Source organism: Pleurodeles waltl, chromosome 10, assembly GCF_031143425.1.
Source record: "Pleurodeles waltl isolate 20211129_DDA chromosome 10, aPleWal1.hap1.20221129, whole genome shotgun sequence".
NCBI lineage: Eukaryota > Metazoa > Chordata > Amphibia > Caudata > Salamandridae > Pleurodeles > Pleurodeles waltl.
Window position 1 is genome coordinate 825,535,769 of NC_090449.1, and position 18,726 is coordinate 825,554,494.

Genomic DNA, 18,726 nt, shown 5'->3' on the forward strand with positions numbered 1-18,726 from the left:
CACACTTACCATAACTAAGGCCTTCCTCATAAGCAGACATAGTTATGCATTACCAACACTCTTCATAAGGATTACCTTTCAATTGTTCTAGCCATTCTAGGCAGTGTACAGCAGCACTGGCACCTATTTTGTCAATCAGAACCTGTTGGCCAGACATGTTGCTCTCACACAAAAGACTTACCTATGGTCAGGACATGATATATTCATCCAGCATTCCCTCACCCACTATTCTTTCTGTAAAATGTGCTAACACCAGATTATTCCTCAAAGAACTTTAGGCACAGTAAGAGTATCCTCAACACAAATAAACACAATTCTTTTGAAAGGCTTTGCCAATGCAGAGAGGTAATTGAATTTGTGAAGGCTCTTTGTAATTAATGACAATTAATTGCTTACTCCCTTGCAACATACGTTCCATAACAAGGCACAAAAGCTGTGAGGGAGCGTTAGTCAAATTCAGAATTAAATGATGGCTATATATGTTGTTTATCCTAGAGACTTAATATAACCAAGATTGTAATTCAGGAAAGCATATATACAGCTGGATAGACTAGACAACTGTGTGCCTGCCATGGATAGGTCTATTAGGATAAATACGACTGATCTACCATGGTTAGGTGTAGTAGAAAATTATTTTTATCTCCATAAATGTAGAGGTTTAGCAGGGCCTGCAACTGCACAGTTTGCCTTGTTGTGTGCTACCTTACTAAAAATGTCCTTGTAGTTATGGTTTGGTACCACAATATTACGGACTAAATAAAGTCTGATAAAAATATTGTGTCCTAAATATTATTCATAAAAATATCACCCAGTAGAGCTAATATCAGAAAAAGTACATCCAATGGGACAACGTTTTTGTGAAGAATATACAGCACACAATATAACCATTATAGGATTAGTTTTAATTTGAGTGTTTAGAGATTGAATGAAGTGTGCCAGTTCTTTTATGTAAGTGTTAGAAAGCGGGTTATTAGTTGCGAGGTATGTGAGTCCTTCACAAGTAATAATTCCACAAGTCCATCCTTACTGGGAACCAAGAACTGAGTTGTAGCACTTGTCTCTCTTAGGGTAGTGAAGTAGAGCAGCCTAAGGCCAACTCAGGGGAGGTAGAAAGGGCTAGTAAATCCAGCTCCTTGATACACCACAACTCTCAATAAATCATTGTCTAGTCAGTGCTTACTCTTATAAAAAGGAAACCTATGTCTATTACACACAGAATACCAGAAAGCATGCATTCATACAAATATATAATCAGGTGGATGGAAACGTCATTGGTGACGATTTCAGAATAGCTCACACCATAATCAACCTTGAGCTCATAATCACAACTTCCCCACCTTTATAAGATACAATATGATAAAATAAGGAGGTGTCAATATTAATTAGGCAGGCCTACTGATTTTGTCAGGGTGTCACCACATTAATAAAAGCAAACACGTTATAATCCACCACTGCAACAACTGAAACTGATGGGGATACTACCAACATTCAACATTATTTATTCTAGTATAAAACTTTGCCTTGTCAATTATTAACATTGTCAAAAGAGCATTGTGTTAAATAATGTGTCCCAGAGTATTTTTCTACCTTTATTATGCTGCTACTGCCACTTAAGAAGCAACGAAAAGAAGTCCCATGCTCTAGATCACATGTACCAAAGTACAGGCTCAGGGAGCACTTACAATAAATATAACCCTATAAGAGACTAAGGGCACCTTTGTGTGGCTCGGGTGGGTCTTCACAAAACACAATTTGTGCCCCTTCCTGAGGCACCACAGAAAAGCAATATGTACATTCTAAGGCTTGTGCTAGAGCCATTAAGATGCTCTTTTCACCAGGACATGAATATGAAATGAAAGGCTTCTTGACTCTTTCAGAAATGTTTTTTGCACTTTTTTCAGCCTTGCTCCCTCTTTCTTGTTTTTTTTAACTGGGTGCCAATGCCCACTTAGCACTCGGGTGCTGCCATTTTGTTGGGGCATCAATAGAGCCCACTACAGTCCTGCCCAGCTGGCTCCTGCACAGCCAACAATTTCCTTTGCTGGTTCATTCTCTCTGCTACCTGCGCTGAACATGGGTAGAGGGAGGTGGCACAGCCAAGAGGGCAGAAAAAGGTGGTGCTCATCTTAGGGTCTCCTTTCCTGAGAGATGGGGGTCCTTGAGGACAGTTTGCCTTGTGTTGGGCCCAAAAAATGGGATTACAAGGGCCAAAAGTGATTTTGGAGTGGGACTTTCATGAATGCCCACTACTCAATTAAAAGCAAAAATAATAACATTGTGCAACCTCCAGGGGCTTGGCCTTCCCGGGGAACAAATCAAGGATTTGTAGAGAAGTGCTACTTGCTTCATTTACCACTTGGTCTCCTTGAAGGTCTGAGATTCAGATGCTTGTTTCTCCTGCCCCATAGGGCCACTTTCCTTCACAGTTGTTTCATGTTACGTCTTGTCATGAGTTCTAGCCACCAAGAGCATTTTTTTCTGGTCTTCTGGCCTCCGAAGGGTATTTTTGTTAGTGAGCTTGGTTTTGTTGGGCTCTGCCAGAGCTGTCCTCTGCCTAGGCTCTTGATGCTCTCTTCTGCTTTGGGGCATTTTCTACAGCCCTCTATAGCTAGCAATCTGAACACACTTGGGCCACACTTTCCAGATCCTACAGCCTCATGGATGCTTGAAGGGCCCCTTTGTGTCAGTGGAGTCAAATGACAGTCTACAGAAGTCCCAGGGGAACCATCTAGGGTCACCCAGTGGTCCATTCCCCCAACGGTTCCTTAGGGGTCATAAATGGATAGCACCACTGGCCCTGGAGAGACCCTTCCTAGTTCTGGATGCCAGCTGGAGCTAAAGCTCTTCTATCTATCTTCTCATTGGGGTCTGTTGGCTTCTCCTTCCAGCTAGTCATTCTTTCACTGGCTTGACTATCAGATCTAGAGTTTTCTCAAGTGTATCACTGTTGTGCAGGGGTTTTTAAGTGGGAGTGGAAGGTTATGTGGTGGAGGCACTTCCCTCTGTCCAATCTTAGGGTGCCAAATTATTTCTCCATCCCTGCCCCAACCCTCTTACACATCATTCTGGCACATGTAAAGATGGCAAATTCAAGAGGTCTATGTCAAGATCTTACAGGAGAGCCTTCTGGGAACCTCAGCTCTGTCCCCAACGGACACTGCTGACTGATCCCTTCATGCCAAAACTTCAAAGGGGAGTCCCACCTGTGTTTGGCCTTAATTCCTTGTGTCTGTGGGTTTGGGTTTGCTCAGGCCAGGTGCAGTATATGTATTAATACATGCTGATTTCCTCCCCACCCCTTCCTTTCAGAGAGACCGGGCCAAACACTGTAAATGGCTTTATTGTGTATGGAGAACCTGTATGTTCCTGCTTGCCAACACTGTAATTAACTTGGCCTAGTGGGTGAGTGAGGGGAAAAGACCTAGAATATGATTACAGTTGATTCATTGAATTATCACAATTCTCAAGCTAACATGAGGAGCACATGTATCTCAAAAGTGGCAGCGGATCTGCACTTGTTATACATGTTAACCCTTAAATTGAAACACAACCGGTATGTCTAAGCCTAAATATTGTGAAACTGTGGTGGCACAGACTTTGTCCTTAAGGTTAAGGAATAATGTAGTAAGCACCCAAAGCACTACAGACCTACACTAAGAATGCCCACTCACACTGTAAGGCCTACACCAGGCCAGCATCAATCCCTGAAGGGCCCCTTCTGGAACAGACATGTGTGCTCACATGTTTATATGTAACCAGCCCAGAGCTTTTTACCCTAGCTACCCAGCAGTGGCCTTAACTTGTAAGGCAGGCACTGAAGGTCATCAATCTTAGTCCATTTCAACAGCGTTTAGTTATTTAATGTGAGTGAGACTCAGTTGGTGAGACTCACTGAGAGTAAAGGTCCCAAACGGGGTCATCTATAAACTAAAAATCCAGTGGAATTAAGTGGGTGGTACCCACTTTGATACAATAAATTACAGGCTTTCTTGCGAGAGGTGTTTCTATTAGTGATTTAAGTACTGCTTCTGCTAATAGGAGCACAATTACTATGGCTATTGAGTTGATTTCATGTAATTTTAATTATTGCTTATGTGTAGCACTCATGTTCATTAATAGCGCTTTGCAGGCTCTTGAAGATTGCTTGTCTGTCTGATCTTAAGGAAAGAAGATGGGAGGGACAGTGGACACTGCCACATGTTTATGGTTGGTTATGAATTTTACTGATATTGTTTTCAGGTTGCTGAAGATCGAAAGAAATATTGAAGCGTGTGGGCTTTATATAGTAGAGGGCTTAAAGCATTTTATAATACAAGGGGACCAGCAATATGTGTATAACAGCTGTCTCTAATTTCCTTATTACAATTGGATTGTGACATCTCTAGTCACCTGTAATAAAGAAATGACATAGTTGCTCAACCAATATAAGTACAGTTTAGTTCCCATGTCACAATGCCTGCTGCCAGAACAACAGCAAAGATGGAAGGCAGATCACAGATCATATTAACATCTCAGGTTTAAGCAACAAAAATGAAAACTAGCTCTTCTTGCTTCTGATTCATTTTGCTAAATCATCAGTAATCCTCAGAATGGAGATATTTATGGCACCGTGTTTAATTTCTGCATGCTGTAGACAGAATCACTCTACATGTTTCTACACATTCTGAGGTGGCATTTTTAATCTGATTACTATTAAAGGGATTCTAGTGTCTATTTGCAAAAAATGGCAACTTCTCTTTGGCGTGTTTTCTTTCACGATACAATTTCTGCTTTTACTATTCAAGTCTGTATGAAAATAAAAGCAAGAAATCAATAATTTAAGTAGTTTGTGGGAAGGGTGATGATGTAACCATGTATTAGAAAAAAAATATCCTTTACAATATAGTAAAAGAATATTGCAAGTCACCTCAGAGTTCCATGGCTTTATAAAGGAACTTGGCCTTCTACCTCGTTCCTCTATAAGGCCTAGCAATTCCCTGGTGACTTGCAATATCTTTGTAATGTATGACATGGGTACTTTATCCCAAATATAATGTATTTTATAATCTATTATATTTGTTTTGATTAGGGTAGGTGGAACACGTGGATTTGCGCTGAGCTAAATACAAACTTTGGGAGATTGTGCAGAGTTCCGCCCACCCCTAGTTCAGACTAGGCAGGCTGATTAAAGACTGTATATGTTTCTGCATATTCATGAAAGGGCTTGTGCAGTGGTTAGCTGTTCTATTAAAGGTATCATACTCCCTTTGGAGGTATGCACAAGGGCACCCGTGAAGGAGGTTTGGTTTCAGGCAAACCACTCGCTAACAAGCAAAATGTTTTAAGGAACTGAAGAGAATAACGCTTGTAGCCTCCTCTTTGGTTACACACGCAGGCACACAAGTGTTCACACACTCACACCCACAGGAGCTGAGGTTTACTTCGGACACTGGTTGGGTCAGGAATAACTTCCTTACATCACAGCTCCTTGGATACCTTGCTGTGTTCTCATCTTGTGCAAAATGCACATGGACAAGTGTCCATAGGTGGCCAAACAGTGTTCACTCTTGACCCTTGGAAAAACACACCCACGCCCCTTCATCTGCATCCATGAGAGAGAGGCTGGGTTACACCCTTGGCCTGCATGTGGAGCCTCTGGTGGGCCCAAACGCCAAAGTGGCCATATTTGGCTTTGTCAGCTTGGAGGCACATCATCGATGTGGGTACCCCTACCCTTCCTGAACATGCCAGGGTTTCTGTGGAGACCCAGCACATGCCTAGTATCTTTAATTTCAATTGTTATTATCATTTGGCTCTGGGTGAATTGGCACTTCCAAGAAAGGAGCATGGCTTCAGGAAAATGCATACTGTTCTACTCATCCCACTAGATGCACCAAGATCTGGCGAAAGTGTTGGAGTTTCCTAAATACTTAATGAATGGGTGACAAGTGTGTGAAGATAAAGCAGCACTACAGCAGGGCTACTAACGCATTAGGACAGTCATAAAAGTGAAACACCTGGTTTAGTCATAAACCCTGCTCCTATGAGCTGCCAAACAGCACCCAGGAGCTCAGCTCTATGGCCATATATACTATGAATCCTCGCTTGCACAATAAGTTGCATTCCCCCCTTTTGGTGCCACACAAGCACTTTCTCATACACACACTCCCAAAGAGGCAGCAAGACAATCCCCCACCCCCCAAAAAACAGAAAGGAGTCTGATACTGACTAAAGACCAGTGCCGCAGGTTGGGAGCTTCTGGTGATTTGTGTTTTTGATCTGCATGTATCCCTACTTACTAACTGTAGCCCTCCCCCTCACACTCCTCCATCCTATGCACTCGCAATGCTCTGTCAAACCCATGACGATCTCAAACTTAATGTACTAATGGCAGACTGTGGGCCATGCAATTGGCAATTACTTGAGATATGACATGCACATCATCTTCTCTCTGATGCACTGTGAGGTCACATGTACTGCATCCGCTCGTTAACTATTCTACTATCTCACAAATGACCTATAATGCACATACCATTCTTGCATGTAACCACGGTAGAGTGGGTCATATCAAAGAGTTTGCATCCATGTATTGTGCAAAGTAAATCAGTTAACTATGTTATCCCCCAGGGAGACTGTCCTTAACTGCCATATTTATGGATGAGGACAAAGTCAAGAATATGCACAATGGGCAGCTTCTGCAGTCAGGCAGGGCTACAGGATTCACCAGAGCAGGCAGGCTATCTGCTCAGCTCTCAAGTTGGAAGTGCGGGAAGTAGGCTATGAAGTATGGAAGGCTCCTCCTATCCGGGTGCCGGCTGAAGAGGAAGGGGGTAGCCTTACCTTGGAGGTTGTCGTCGTCGATGTACGGTGGGGGGGTGGGAGTCCTCACATTTCCCGAGCTGGCTGCAGATAGCAGTGGTGAGGGCTCCTCCACTCCGTCAGCAGCCTTGACTGCTGGAGCAGCAGCTGAACCTGCTCTGTCGAATGGGGGAGGAGCCGGGAAACAGTCCCAGTCTGTAGTGTAAAGATACTTGTCACCTTCACCATCTTATCCAATGATTTGTGCTCCTCCCTTCTCTTGAACTCCTCAAAGGAGATCTGCCCCTCAAGGTAATTGATCAGGTCAGGGCTGATGCCAGACATCTCCACGTTCAAAAATTAAAACACTGTGGTACGGGGGCAGAGAATGAAACAGACCGATGGTGCACTTCAAAATACACTGGATGGAATATTCGCCAGCCAGAGTTCTAGTCAGCATTTCCAGGAGTGATCAATGAATAGACACGCACAATTTTGTCTAGTGCTGATTAATTCAACCGGTGGAGCAAAGAGACAGAATTTATTAGTAATTCTGTGTTACAAGAGCAACGTGGGATCACTCAATTCCTCCAATTCTTCCAGCTGAATTAAAAATTCCAAACACCCCACTTTTGATGAGATCAACTAGTGCTGTGATTGTGTTTTGTATAGTAGTATTGATTTTTCTTGGAGTTTAGCTCAGTACTTTCGCTACTTTGAAATGTGCTGACTTTATTTGAGATTTAGCATTACCAGTGCTGGTTTGATTTGTGATTGTGTTATGTTATGCTACCTTAAGTTGTGTGAATTTCATTCAGTGGTACTATTATCAGCAAGTGGACTCTTGGTGCTGCTGCTAATCAACTTTTGAGACTATTAAACACATGATAGAGTTAGGTATACACAACAGTATTTCTCTACTTCACTAAAGAGGCAAAGGGCAAAATTTTGAGTACTTTCCTGTTGGCCATCTTCAATTTTCTTCAATTTTACAACAAAATATTTGAAGGACTCTAAGGCATAACTGACATTTTATAGCCTCTTTTTGGGTTTTCCTGAATTTCTGGATTTTCACTTTCAACACGTTTGCACAATGTACAGACCAAGTGCTGTAAACTTGGAATCCAGGTATTGGATCACTGCATCTGCCAGAGCAATCCTCCTACCTCACAGCCAAATCATGGAAGAACTTCCACCTACACCCCTGGACCTCTGCCACTCTCCCAGGCTTCTGGAAGAGCTCAAGACCTAGCTCTTCGCTTGAATGATGGGTCCTTGCCAGTGCATCAGTACCCTCACAAGCAGCGCTCTGCAAATTGATTGATTGATTGATCAACTTAAACATATACTAAGGGTAAACTAAATATGGTAGGTGCTATTGACAAATGTAAGTTACACTTGTGAGCAATTTACCGGTGTAATTTTACTGTTACACTTTTGAGTAACTTTACTACGTTTGGCTATTCACAAAATCTGAGTGTAAAGCTACTCAAAATGTTAGACTTATACATCTCCACCCCCTGAAATAGGGGATGGGGCAAAATCTACAAGTGTAAGTTACTGCTTAAAAAAAGAAAACAGTAGTGAGTCCAACACCACATACCAACTGATGAGACAGTGATACCACCAAAATTTGACCTAGATCTCTTTTCTCTAAAAGAAGCAGCTTTGGTTCTCCAATCAGTATGTAAAGGGAAGGCTCCCGGGCTAGATGGCATCCCAGGCGACTTATACCTGTCACGACCAACAACTTGGTCCTTATACTTAAATGCACTCAGCAACTAGATACTGAAGGGTGGAGGACTCCCCCCCACGTGGCAAGGAGCAATCATAGTCCCTATTTTTAAGAAAGGGCTTAGGGAAGAATCAACCAGTTATAGGCCAATAAGCTTAATTGATGTTAGCCAAAAAATATTTTGTAAGCAGGTCCTGAACAGATTACAAACATGGATAGAGGATTCTCACATCCTTTCCGACTTCCAGGCAGGATTTAGGAAAGGAGTGAGTACAATAGACCAAGCATTTAGATTGAACCTTCTCTGCTGGAAATACCTGTCACTTAACAGGAGCAACTTGTATGTGGCTTTCATTGACCTAAAAGCCGCTTTTGATATGGTCCCACAGGACTTATTGTGGAATGCTCTGGAGAGCTATCAAATTGATAGTGAACTACTAAGATTGATTAGGTTCCTACATGAGGGGACTTATGATCAGGTACGCTGGTTACAAAGTGGTGATTTAACAGAAGCTATACCTGTTAACAGGGGGGTAAGGCAGGGGTGTGTCCTGGCCCCCACATTGTTCAATCTTTTTATTAATGGTGCGGGGGACCAGTTGTTACACTGCAACCATGATGCTCCAAAGCTAGCAGGAGCTCCGGTTCCCACTTTAATGTTTGCTGACGACACCTTATTAATTTCAAGAACTCCAATGGGCTTACCAAATGAACTTGATGCTTTTTACAACTTTTGCTCCACTAGAGGACTTGAAATAAATCCAACTAAATCAAAGTTCATGGCTTTTAATCCACATAAATCATTCAGGGGGACAATGACCATAACAGACCACTTGGTAGAGAGAGTTAGCCAATTTGACTATCTGGGGCTCAGGCTAGCAGACAACCAACAGTGGTGGGCGCAGATTGAGAAGAGCCTCACAGTCCTTAGACAGAAGTCAGCAGTGATAGGGAAGGAAATCGCCAATATCTCGGAAGGGGAAATCTCACCTGCCATTACAGTCTACAAAGTAGCGGCAGTGGCAGCTTCAATTTACGGCGCCGAGCTTTGGGGGCATTCTAACTCCAGGTGTTTGACGATGGTAGAAAACCGCTTTATACGTAATTTTTTGCGGCTCCCGATGAGCACCCCTCTTACACCCCTTAGATTTGATTTAGCCATAAACGAGGTCCACAATGAAATCGCTTTAAGACCTCTTATGTACTGGGTACGTCTTTGGTCTTCTGAGCATTTGTCCACTTTCCAAATAGCAACAGACGAGCTCCTTATGGATGATTGTGCACTAAAAATTCCTTGGTTTAGATACATCAGAGACATGTGTAAAACTCTTAAAATGGAGGAGGTATTGAGAGATCCTCACAACTTGACCAAGGAAGCAAAAGCATGCATAAGCAGGTGCTATTGGGAGAACATTTTGGTGCAGACCTGGACTAAACAAACTCAAGGAAGTTGGACCGCGCAGTTCTTGGACCATAAATGCAGCCCTAAATTTGAGGCCTATATGGGTAATGTTAATCCTCCATACAGTAGAACCCTTTTTATTAAATTTAGATCAGGGATTCTCCCGCTCACGACATTTACTGCGAGATGGAGCGTAGAGGACTGTAACCTGATCTTTTGCCATCACTGCCATGAGAAACCAGAGACACTTGCACATTTCACGTTTTTTTTGCGCGAGATACTTGGTCCCAAGGAAGAAGTGGATTACTCCGCTATGTAGGTTAATGGGGATAAGGGAATACAAGACATCATTGCGCATTTTGACAACTGATACAACTGATAAGGTAGTCTTTTCAGTTGCAAAATACTCGCAAAGAGCATGGGCTATAAGAACCAGGGAACTGCTATAATTGTGCATCTTAACAAATGTTTTTTAGAATTATTGAATGTAACAGCTGTTAAACGATTGGTTTTAAGATATAGTGGCACAGTATATGTTAAGATTTTAACACTTATGGATTTTAAGATTAATGTTTGCTTATGCTGTTTTAATTGTAATTGACTTTATAATTCATTCAGGGTCTTTTAACGTATTAACTGATACACGCTGTCTATTTTTTTCGCTGTAATATGGTATTGCATAATTGTGACAAGTACTCCTTATATACTTTTATGGTTTTTAGCCGAAATAAAGTTATTATTGGATTGGAGTCCAACACCACATATGGCCAACCACTGGTACTGCAACACCTTTGCACATAAAGTAATGGAGGCAGTGCTTTAAATATAAACCCCATAGGAAATAATGTTAAATTAAATTAGTTTATTCAAAATAATAAACAAATATAAATAAATACAATTGAATGTAAAATGTTTTAGAAAAATAAAGTCATTAAAATATGTTAAAAACTTTTTTCATTTAAAAATTAAAGTAACAAACTATGTAATTAAAATACAATTAAATTACTTTAATTAACTGCATACAACACTTTTAATAATTACTAAGGAGTGATAAACATTTTATTTCCTTTAGGTGTGAATTTCTTTTTTAATTTAGACTTGAGAAAAATAATTCTGAGCATACATTCCAATTTGAAATAGCTGTTTTTATCAGGTTTAAAGATTTTAAATGCAGAAAAGGTTATTAAAATATAAAATGAAATTCAAACATTTACTTTTTATATATTTTTAAAATGAAAATCAGGAATAGTTATATTTGTAATTATTTTATGTTATTTAGTTTAACATTATTTCTACTGTGTTTTATTTTAAGCTCCTATCTCCATTGGTATACATGGGAGGCTGTTGCAGTACTAGTGGTTGGTGATGTGTGATGCTGGCCTTACTTCAGCCCTTAGCTGGAGTAATTTACAACTGTTTTGGGTCCCTTTTTGGCTGTAGTAACTTTAGAACATCAGTTTGTGGGTAGCAGTGAGCTTACTCTTTTGTCAGTAGGTAGACATCCCTCCCTCCATTCCTTAACCCCTTCTTACTCCTCCCCAAACCCCTCTCCTTTAGTAGTAGGTATTCCAGCCATTCCCTGTCTCTCCCACATTACTAATAAAACGTACATTTGTATGTGTGGAGACTCAGCTGTCGGGGCTGAAATCTCTGCACAAAAAAGATATGAGAGGCATAGGCGTAAACTCCGCAGGTAGATTTGTGAATAGCATTTTGTAGTTTGTTTGTAGCACTATTGTAGAACTGCACAAAATACTACAAAATGCAGTTTGTGAATAGGCCCCAGTAGTTTGTGAGTAGGACAGATTTCCTGCAAATTCTTTGAACGGCACCATAGCTGTTAGATTTGGTAAATAGTTTGCACTCCCTTAATCTTTCCCCCTTGAGACATCTGTATGAAGCTTGACTGACTCACCAAGTGATGGGACAGCATGACAAATCTCTGCCAAAAATTGTACAGATTCATCAATGGACAATATAATCAGTTTCTGCTGAAAAAAGGCTTTTCAGTGTAAACTGCAATTAAACCGTTACTTTGCTTGTAAGTACATGGCGGCTGAATTCACAGATTTAACACAACTCGTCAATTCAGCATTACCAGGATACTTTGTGCGTCAGGACACTGCTGTCCTTGTCGTTGTCCCTTATCAATGCTCATCATATCTCCTCAGTCGCCAACAGAAAGAATGCCTGATGCTAAATTTACGAGTGCAAAACTTGCGAGTTTCAAGATGACAGAAGTAATTCAAGCTCCTCATCAACCAATCACATCTCTTAAAAAATTCAAATGTAATTCACAGAACTCACCGGTTTCATGGCCACATAACTTGTACTTCTTGTAAAGTACAGCAATGCTTCTGTAACCTGTATGCACGGGCACTTGACTATCAATCTCTATGTACAAGCACCACAAACCAATCTCCTGGCTTGAGGTTCTTACCATACAATCATCTCTCACTTGTCCTTCCAAAAATCAGTAATACCCATGAGATTTCTAATCAAATATCTGATGAGTTCACCATCGGTCCATCCAGATAGTCCTTGTTGAGCAGGGCTATAAGCTAAAACCAAGGTCTCTGTGCGGGACTTTTTAAAAATTGCTACTATGAAATTTAGGCAATCAACGTCCAAAAAGGGTCACATGCATAATGCTTTGTTTAGCCTAAGTGACAAGCCAGGTGGACTCAAACAATGACATAGACTGTGTCAGTGGGGGGCTGAAAGCTGCTTTGTTGGAATCCTGATAGGGGACAGTTGATTCGGCCTGCTGAGCCACTTCTTCTGTTTGTCGTGGATGCTCTTATTCTAATAAATCATTGCTTACATTCAGTGGAGTTGTCTTGTCTGTTATTCTGGGAGTGACACCAGCACAACACCTGAGCAAAGTGATGGAGTAAATGAACAGGACATTGGATGCCTCAGACGTGATCTTGATGTAATACCTGGAAGAAATGTTCAGGGCCAGACATCCCACCTTCCTTTTGGTGCTGGAACTTTCTGAAAGGTTTCCAAGCTTTATCAGCCATACAAAGCATGCAGAACAGCAGTCTCTTTGAAAACATATTTGACAATTAAAATAAAACACGCTAATGAGCTAAACCTAATTTGACCAATGAAGATAGCTAAGGTGACTAGAAGAAGGGCTTGTATCATCATACATATAGTAAATATCCGACTGCGCATTTATAAAAAGCACAGCAACTCACAGGGCTGGACAAACGTGTGGAGAGCGCAAGGACAAATGTAAAACCGACACTGCAAAATTAAGTAAATCGTCTTTATGAAAAAACATTAATATCAATGTTTGTTGCTGCAAAACATTCTTGGCAGCTGAAAAAACAAACGGCGTGAAACGTTAATCCGTGCCATATGTAATATGATGTTGCATACCTCTTTAGTGTAAATAAGTACTACCTTAAAAGCACTTAGTAGAAATATTAGTACATTACATCCTGTAAAGTAGTTTACTTAGTACAAGGGCGCGAATTCGATTTTAGATTACATATATCTACGAAAAGATAATGCTTTTCTGGAACAAAATATTAGGGAATTATGTGCCCAGTGATAATCTTTATATTTTTAAGTATCTATGTTTAAATAAAAATTGAGGAATACAGTCAAATGGATGATGCAGATTAGCTATCAGCACATATTGGCAATGTCACGTATATATCTAACACCTGCATTTAAGTCCAAACCTGACTGCTTAAATCTAGCGTAACCTGAAAGTAACCAATACAATAGTAGGACCAACTCAGCCTTTGATTCCGGTACAATAGCTAAACTGAGCACAATTAAATTGGGAAATAGTAGCATGTGGTGTTTAAGACCCTTGGAAACACCACAGACATCAGTATGAAGTGCAATAATTAAACAAAATATTATTATTCATCTAACCACCCCAGCAAAGTATATTTTCAATTCAAAATGTAACTTTTTTCTAATTGGTAATAAAGCGATTGAGTCTTAGATACTGCATTAATGTAATGAACATTCATTATGTCTTAAGTACTGAGATATATCTCAGCTTTCAAATTCCTTGGAAAATAGTACTTCAAAGAAAATTCAGCCTGATGAAAGCTAGTGTTAAATGACTCAATATTGTCACTAAGGCTCTTGATGACAGGGCCCATGTATTCAATCCGTTGCAATAACGACATTTTGATTAGCGTCTTTCAACAGACTGAGAAGCCTGTAACGTCTTTTGCATACATGTTAAAATTGTTACTCAACCAGTCATGTGCAATACAAAGTACCTCGCAGCTATGGCTACTCCAACAAAATAAGACACTGCTTTAAAGAAGTGAAACACCCACCTTTAAAACAAATGGAGTGATTTGTAGTTTTGCTGCGAACCTTGTGTCTAACAGTGTGGTATTTAGCACCTCTGCGAAAGTGTCGGTGGAAATTCTGTCTCAATTTCGAAACCCTCAACGGCGTTTTGACCTAAGAAGGTGTCAAAGCATGCGAGAGACTATTTCTGGGGCTGGGGGATCTCTGGTGGAAAAAAATCGTCTCCGATCAATGGTGGACATTTTGCAACAAGCTGTGGGAAATGTGCCCCCAAAGTGTCTTGTTTTTCTGGAATACCAGATGATATTTTCCATCATGTCAAGTACACCAGTGTTACCTTCACCAAAAGCCCATTTCAATTGTGTTCTTTAAAGAGGCCACTTTGCAATGAAGTGTGGCAGATATGTCTCACTATATGGGACAGATAATTTTCCAGCATTTCCACCAGAGGTACATTCAGGCCTTTGCAGACCCAGGAGAGTCTCTGTTGTCAGGGTGTCTGCAGTCCAGAGAACAATCAACAGAGTGGCAGGATGGAGCAGAACATGAATCTGTCATTTTTAATAGATTATTTTTTACCTCTATCCGGCTGAACGTACCTCCCACACGTTGCTTCATATGACATGGCGACAGAAACGTGGAAGAGATAGAAAGTGATTGAATACTTTGCATAAAAATGTATGGACCTAAAATCATGTTTCATTAAGTAAGAATTTTCAAGCCTATAGCTAAGTATAGATTTAGTGTTACTACTTCACAACTATCTGCTTTGGCAATTTAGTGGTAGTTGATATAGTGGATCAAATATTTTTGCAGGTCGATATCTTAACACCCATATCTCGGTATATCTCACCAGTTTACAGAAGTGTAGCCCGACTCATTTCGAGAAGCGCTACTGCTGCTAATATTCTCTGCCCTGGTCTGTCATGTAATGCAAAGCGGACCCGGGTAGGGAGAACCATCAATGGATCTCACACAGAGATAAAAAAATCTCTCTGTGCTTCAGGGGCATTATTTGATTTTTTATATTTCTGGAACACGATTTTGCTTTGAGAGATGGTTTCAGGGAAAAAAGAATGCTTAAATGACCAAACAAACATGGTACCTGCTCTGCATTCATCTGCACAACCAGCTAGTGGGGACCTCTAAATAGGCAGCATATGCTGCTCGCTTGGAGGCCATGGCCACTGCCTCCCCAATGGCTGCTGGGCCATCTGCCACGTCCAAAATAAACCAATAAATTTGTCTTGGAATTTATTGGGTTAATGGATCTCTTCCAACATGTTTTATCTCTCTTAAGTTATCTGTGTAGGATCTTTGCTATTCCAGAGCGGTGTAAAAATGTATGAATGGGCCCACAAAAACGGTTTAGTGCACATTCCCATGACCCATGGCTATACATTTTGATGTTGAGTAAGAGCCAGACTGAGTCTGCATTTAGTAGTAGGTCGGTTTCTGTTTCCAAGCCAACTGAGTTGTGACAACTATTAAAGGAATTTGTTTCGAAGGAAGTCGCTGTTAAACTCAATCCAAACTATGCTATTATCGGGAATGTACTTGCTAATTACATGACTTATGAATATTTGTACACAAAAACACCTTAGGGTAATGTCTGGATGAGACGTACAACATATCTACTTAGTTACTTAGCTTTCTTGGCTTACTTTTGTGTCTTATTTGCTTTCATCTTGCTTTTGCACCAGTCATTATTGTAGATTGTATACCTTTCATTTCCAATTGGCAAGTTTCGGGTTGAAACATTTACTGAAGAATTTGGAAGCTGAATTTTGCTTTTTCAGCGAAAGGTGCATAACTGTGTTTAGCACTGTGTTTTCAACGAGATCACTCTTCTGACGGGCTTAGAGATCTGAGATTTTCTGGACTGAACATTACACCATATTGTCATACCAGATTACACTAGATGGACATAGTACTTCAAAACAAGCATCAAAAGTGTGAAAAAATAAGTATAGTCAACAGAGGTAGAGAAGATATGAGATGCTGATAGTAATCCATGCTCTATAAACAAGGAGTTTTGTTTTACCTTTCCTCTGCTGCAGGTATTTGGCCATTAAAGCCTGATAGTTGGCCTTTTGGTCAATGCTTCTATCCATTCTCAGAAAGGGTTTCAGCTGACCTGAAGACGAGGGCATGCGGACGGGCCTGTGGTGGTCTGTCAGGCTTTTCTCAATTTCAGCTGCGACTTGGTCCCCATAATTAGACCTTGCTGTCTGCTGTCCAGAAGAGCTCATGGAGAGCACAGCAAGTAACACACAAACACAGATTCCTCTGTACATAGCTACGGACAAGAAGAAAAACTTGTTAGCCTTATAACAAACAATTTTACACCTGCACATAACAAAGGCTATTTTCTGGACTGAAGATCACATCATGTGATAGCTGTCTTTCATAGTATCAGATATATGACTGCCTTTCTCATTATTTGCATTTTTGAATGCTACATGGTGGTTAATTCTTACCTAAAGTCACCCCAAACAATACGTTTCTCCATCAACCTACCCTCACAAAGTACTATCACATCAAACTCACTCTGAGAACTCTCTTTTGGCTCCTGATAGATACTAGAATTCAATTCATGTTTTAATGCACTGTCCACATAGCACCATGGGGCAAAGGTTCAGCATATCTGTAGAAACTGACACCTCACTTCTTTCCCATTAGAGAATCATATACAATGTCTACTCATTGATTCAACCAATGCTCCTTCAAGAGAGTTAAACAGAGTGGTAGATCTCTAGATGTGTAAAGACTGAGATTCTGGAGTACACTTTACCCCAAGGCAAGAGGGGACCCCAATCCCTTGAAGTTCAGGAAAATTCTGAAAACTGAAAAGTAACAAAGATCACAATACACAATTTTTAATAAATAAATAATTATGGTTTCTTACTTAGGCTTCAATGCACAGTAGCTGAGCAAGGGTCATCTGCAAAAACAATACAAGGCATGCTTGCTTGCATTGTTACTAGCCCTCTATCAACTCTGCTTTAATATCCGTGCGCTATAAATTTATCAATATGTGACATCTGCATTTATGCCTCTTGTATCATGCTAAATGGCAGCTGGTGAAGTCTGTGTCTTTGTTGCCCATTTTTGTTAAACTTTATTAAAGTTTATTTGGTACAGCCATCAATGTATTGACCACAGGGCCAGCACCCAACTGCAACCTGATGCTACAAATAGCTACAGTATCTCACATAGGTTGGCCATTATCATGAAGTACAAAGTAACAGCACACATCGTATCCCCTTGTCACTAAATTATAAGCATAAAGCATAGTGCCACCATATATTAAAACACCTTAACATGGATTACATTAACATTGAAACTACAAAACACCAAATCAGCAAGCACGGAGCGGTCATAATGAGAAAAAACTCCCATCAGTGGGGTTCTGTTGTCAAGGAGGATTACTACATCAGGGGGTTGAGTGTCTCAAGTGGGGTAGGAGGCATGCATGTGGAAGTCTTAAATCTCAAATAAATGAAGTGCCCTTGCATGGGGACAACATGAGAAAAGCAGAAGTCCCTGGATAGGAACTGCACCAAGGGTCCTCAAATGTAGTCAAAACTAGCCCTGTTGTCTGTCAGCATATCTACCAAATGCTCCTTAGAGAGCTCTTGCCAGAGCCTGGCATTCCATTGTGACAGAGATGTAGCGAGGGCCATCTTAGTCATCCCCAGACATAGCCACATGATTGAACGGTCCCCTATTGTCTGGCGACTCAGGGTGGGGTCACGGATACCTAATAATACACATTCCGGCTTAATAGGGATGGGATATCATAGAATTTCTTTAATTTGTGCCTGCATTTTGTTCCAGAAGGAGCGAATTGTCAGGCAGTCCCACCAAACGTGGTGGAAGTCTCCCATCATCCTACATCCCCTCCAACAGGTATCATGCATCCAAGGGTAGATCTTTTTTAATTTCTCACGGAACAGGTACCAGTCATGGAGAAGTTTATAATGTGCCTCCCGGAGCCCCATGGATCTACTAAACTTAGGGATATCACTGTAAAGTTTGGTCCAAAACTTTTTACTTTTAGTAGTGTCAAGTACTCAATTCCAAAATGTCATGTGACAGGGGGATGGGGGACGATCTATTGCTTGTAATACAGCTTGAAGAGCAGAGATCCAGTGTCTAGAAGCCCTGGCCTGCTGAACAAAGTGCTCCACTAGTAGTATTTCCATTGTAGCTGCTACCCGTACGCTAGGCTGAGACACCTAATGTTTCAGCTGGGTAAAATGAAAAAACTCGGAGACCTGTAACTTAAAGACCCGGCAGCCTTTTTTAAACGTTAGGAGATCTGTCTTAAGGAACAAGTCTGAGATCTTTAAGCAGCCTCCCTCCCACCAGACATCAAAGGGACCCTTCAGAAGGGTCGGGGAGGGCCAGATTGAAGTGGATAGTGTATGTGGAGAGGGAAAGTTGCCCACTGATATCTCTTATTCACTGTGTACCAAACTCTAAGTGTGGTGGCTGCGGGTATACTCAGATGTGC

At 40.9% G+C, this 18,726-nt stretch overlaps 1 protein-coding gene across 1 annotated transcript in view; it reads right to left on the bottom strand.

Moving 5' to 3' along the window:
* CCK (cholecystokinin) overlaps nt 1–18,726 on the bottom strand; it is a 62,176-nt gene that overhangs the window by 19,770 nt on the left and 23,680 nt on the right. Inside the window, exon 2 of the mRNA XM_069211500.1 lies at nt 16,252–16,506. Within this exon, the coding sequence (XP_069067601.1) occupies nt 16,252–16,506 (255 nt within the window). The remainder of the gene's footprint in view (nt 1–16,251; nt 16,507–18,726) is intronic.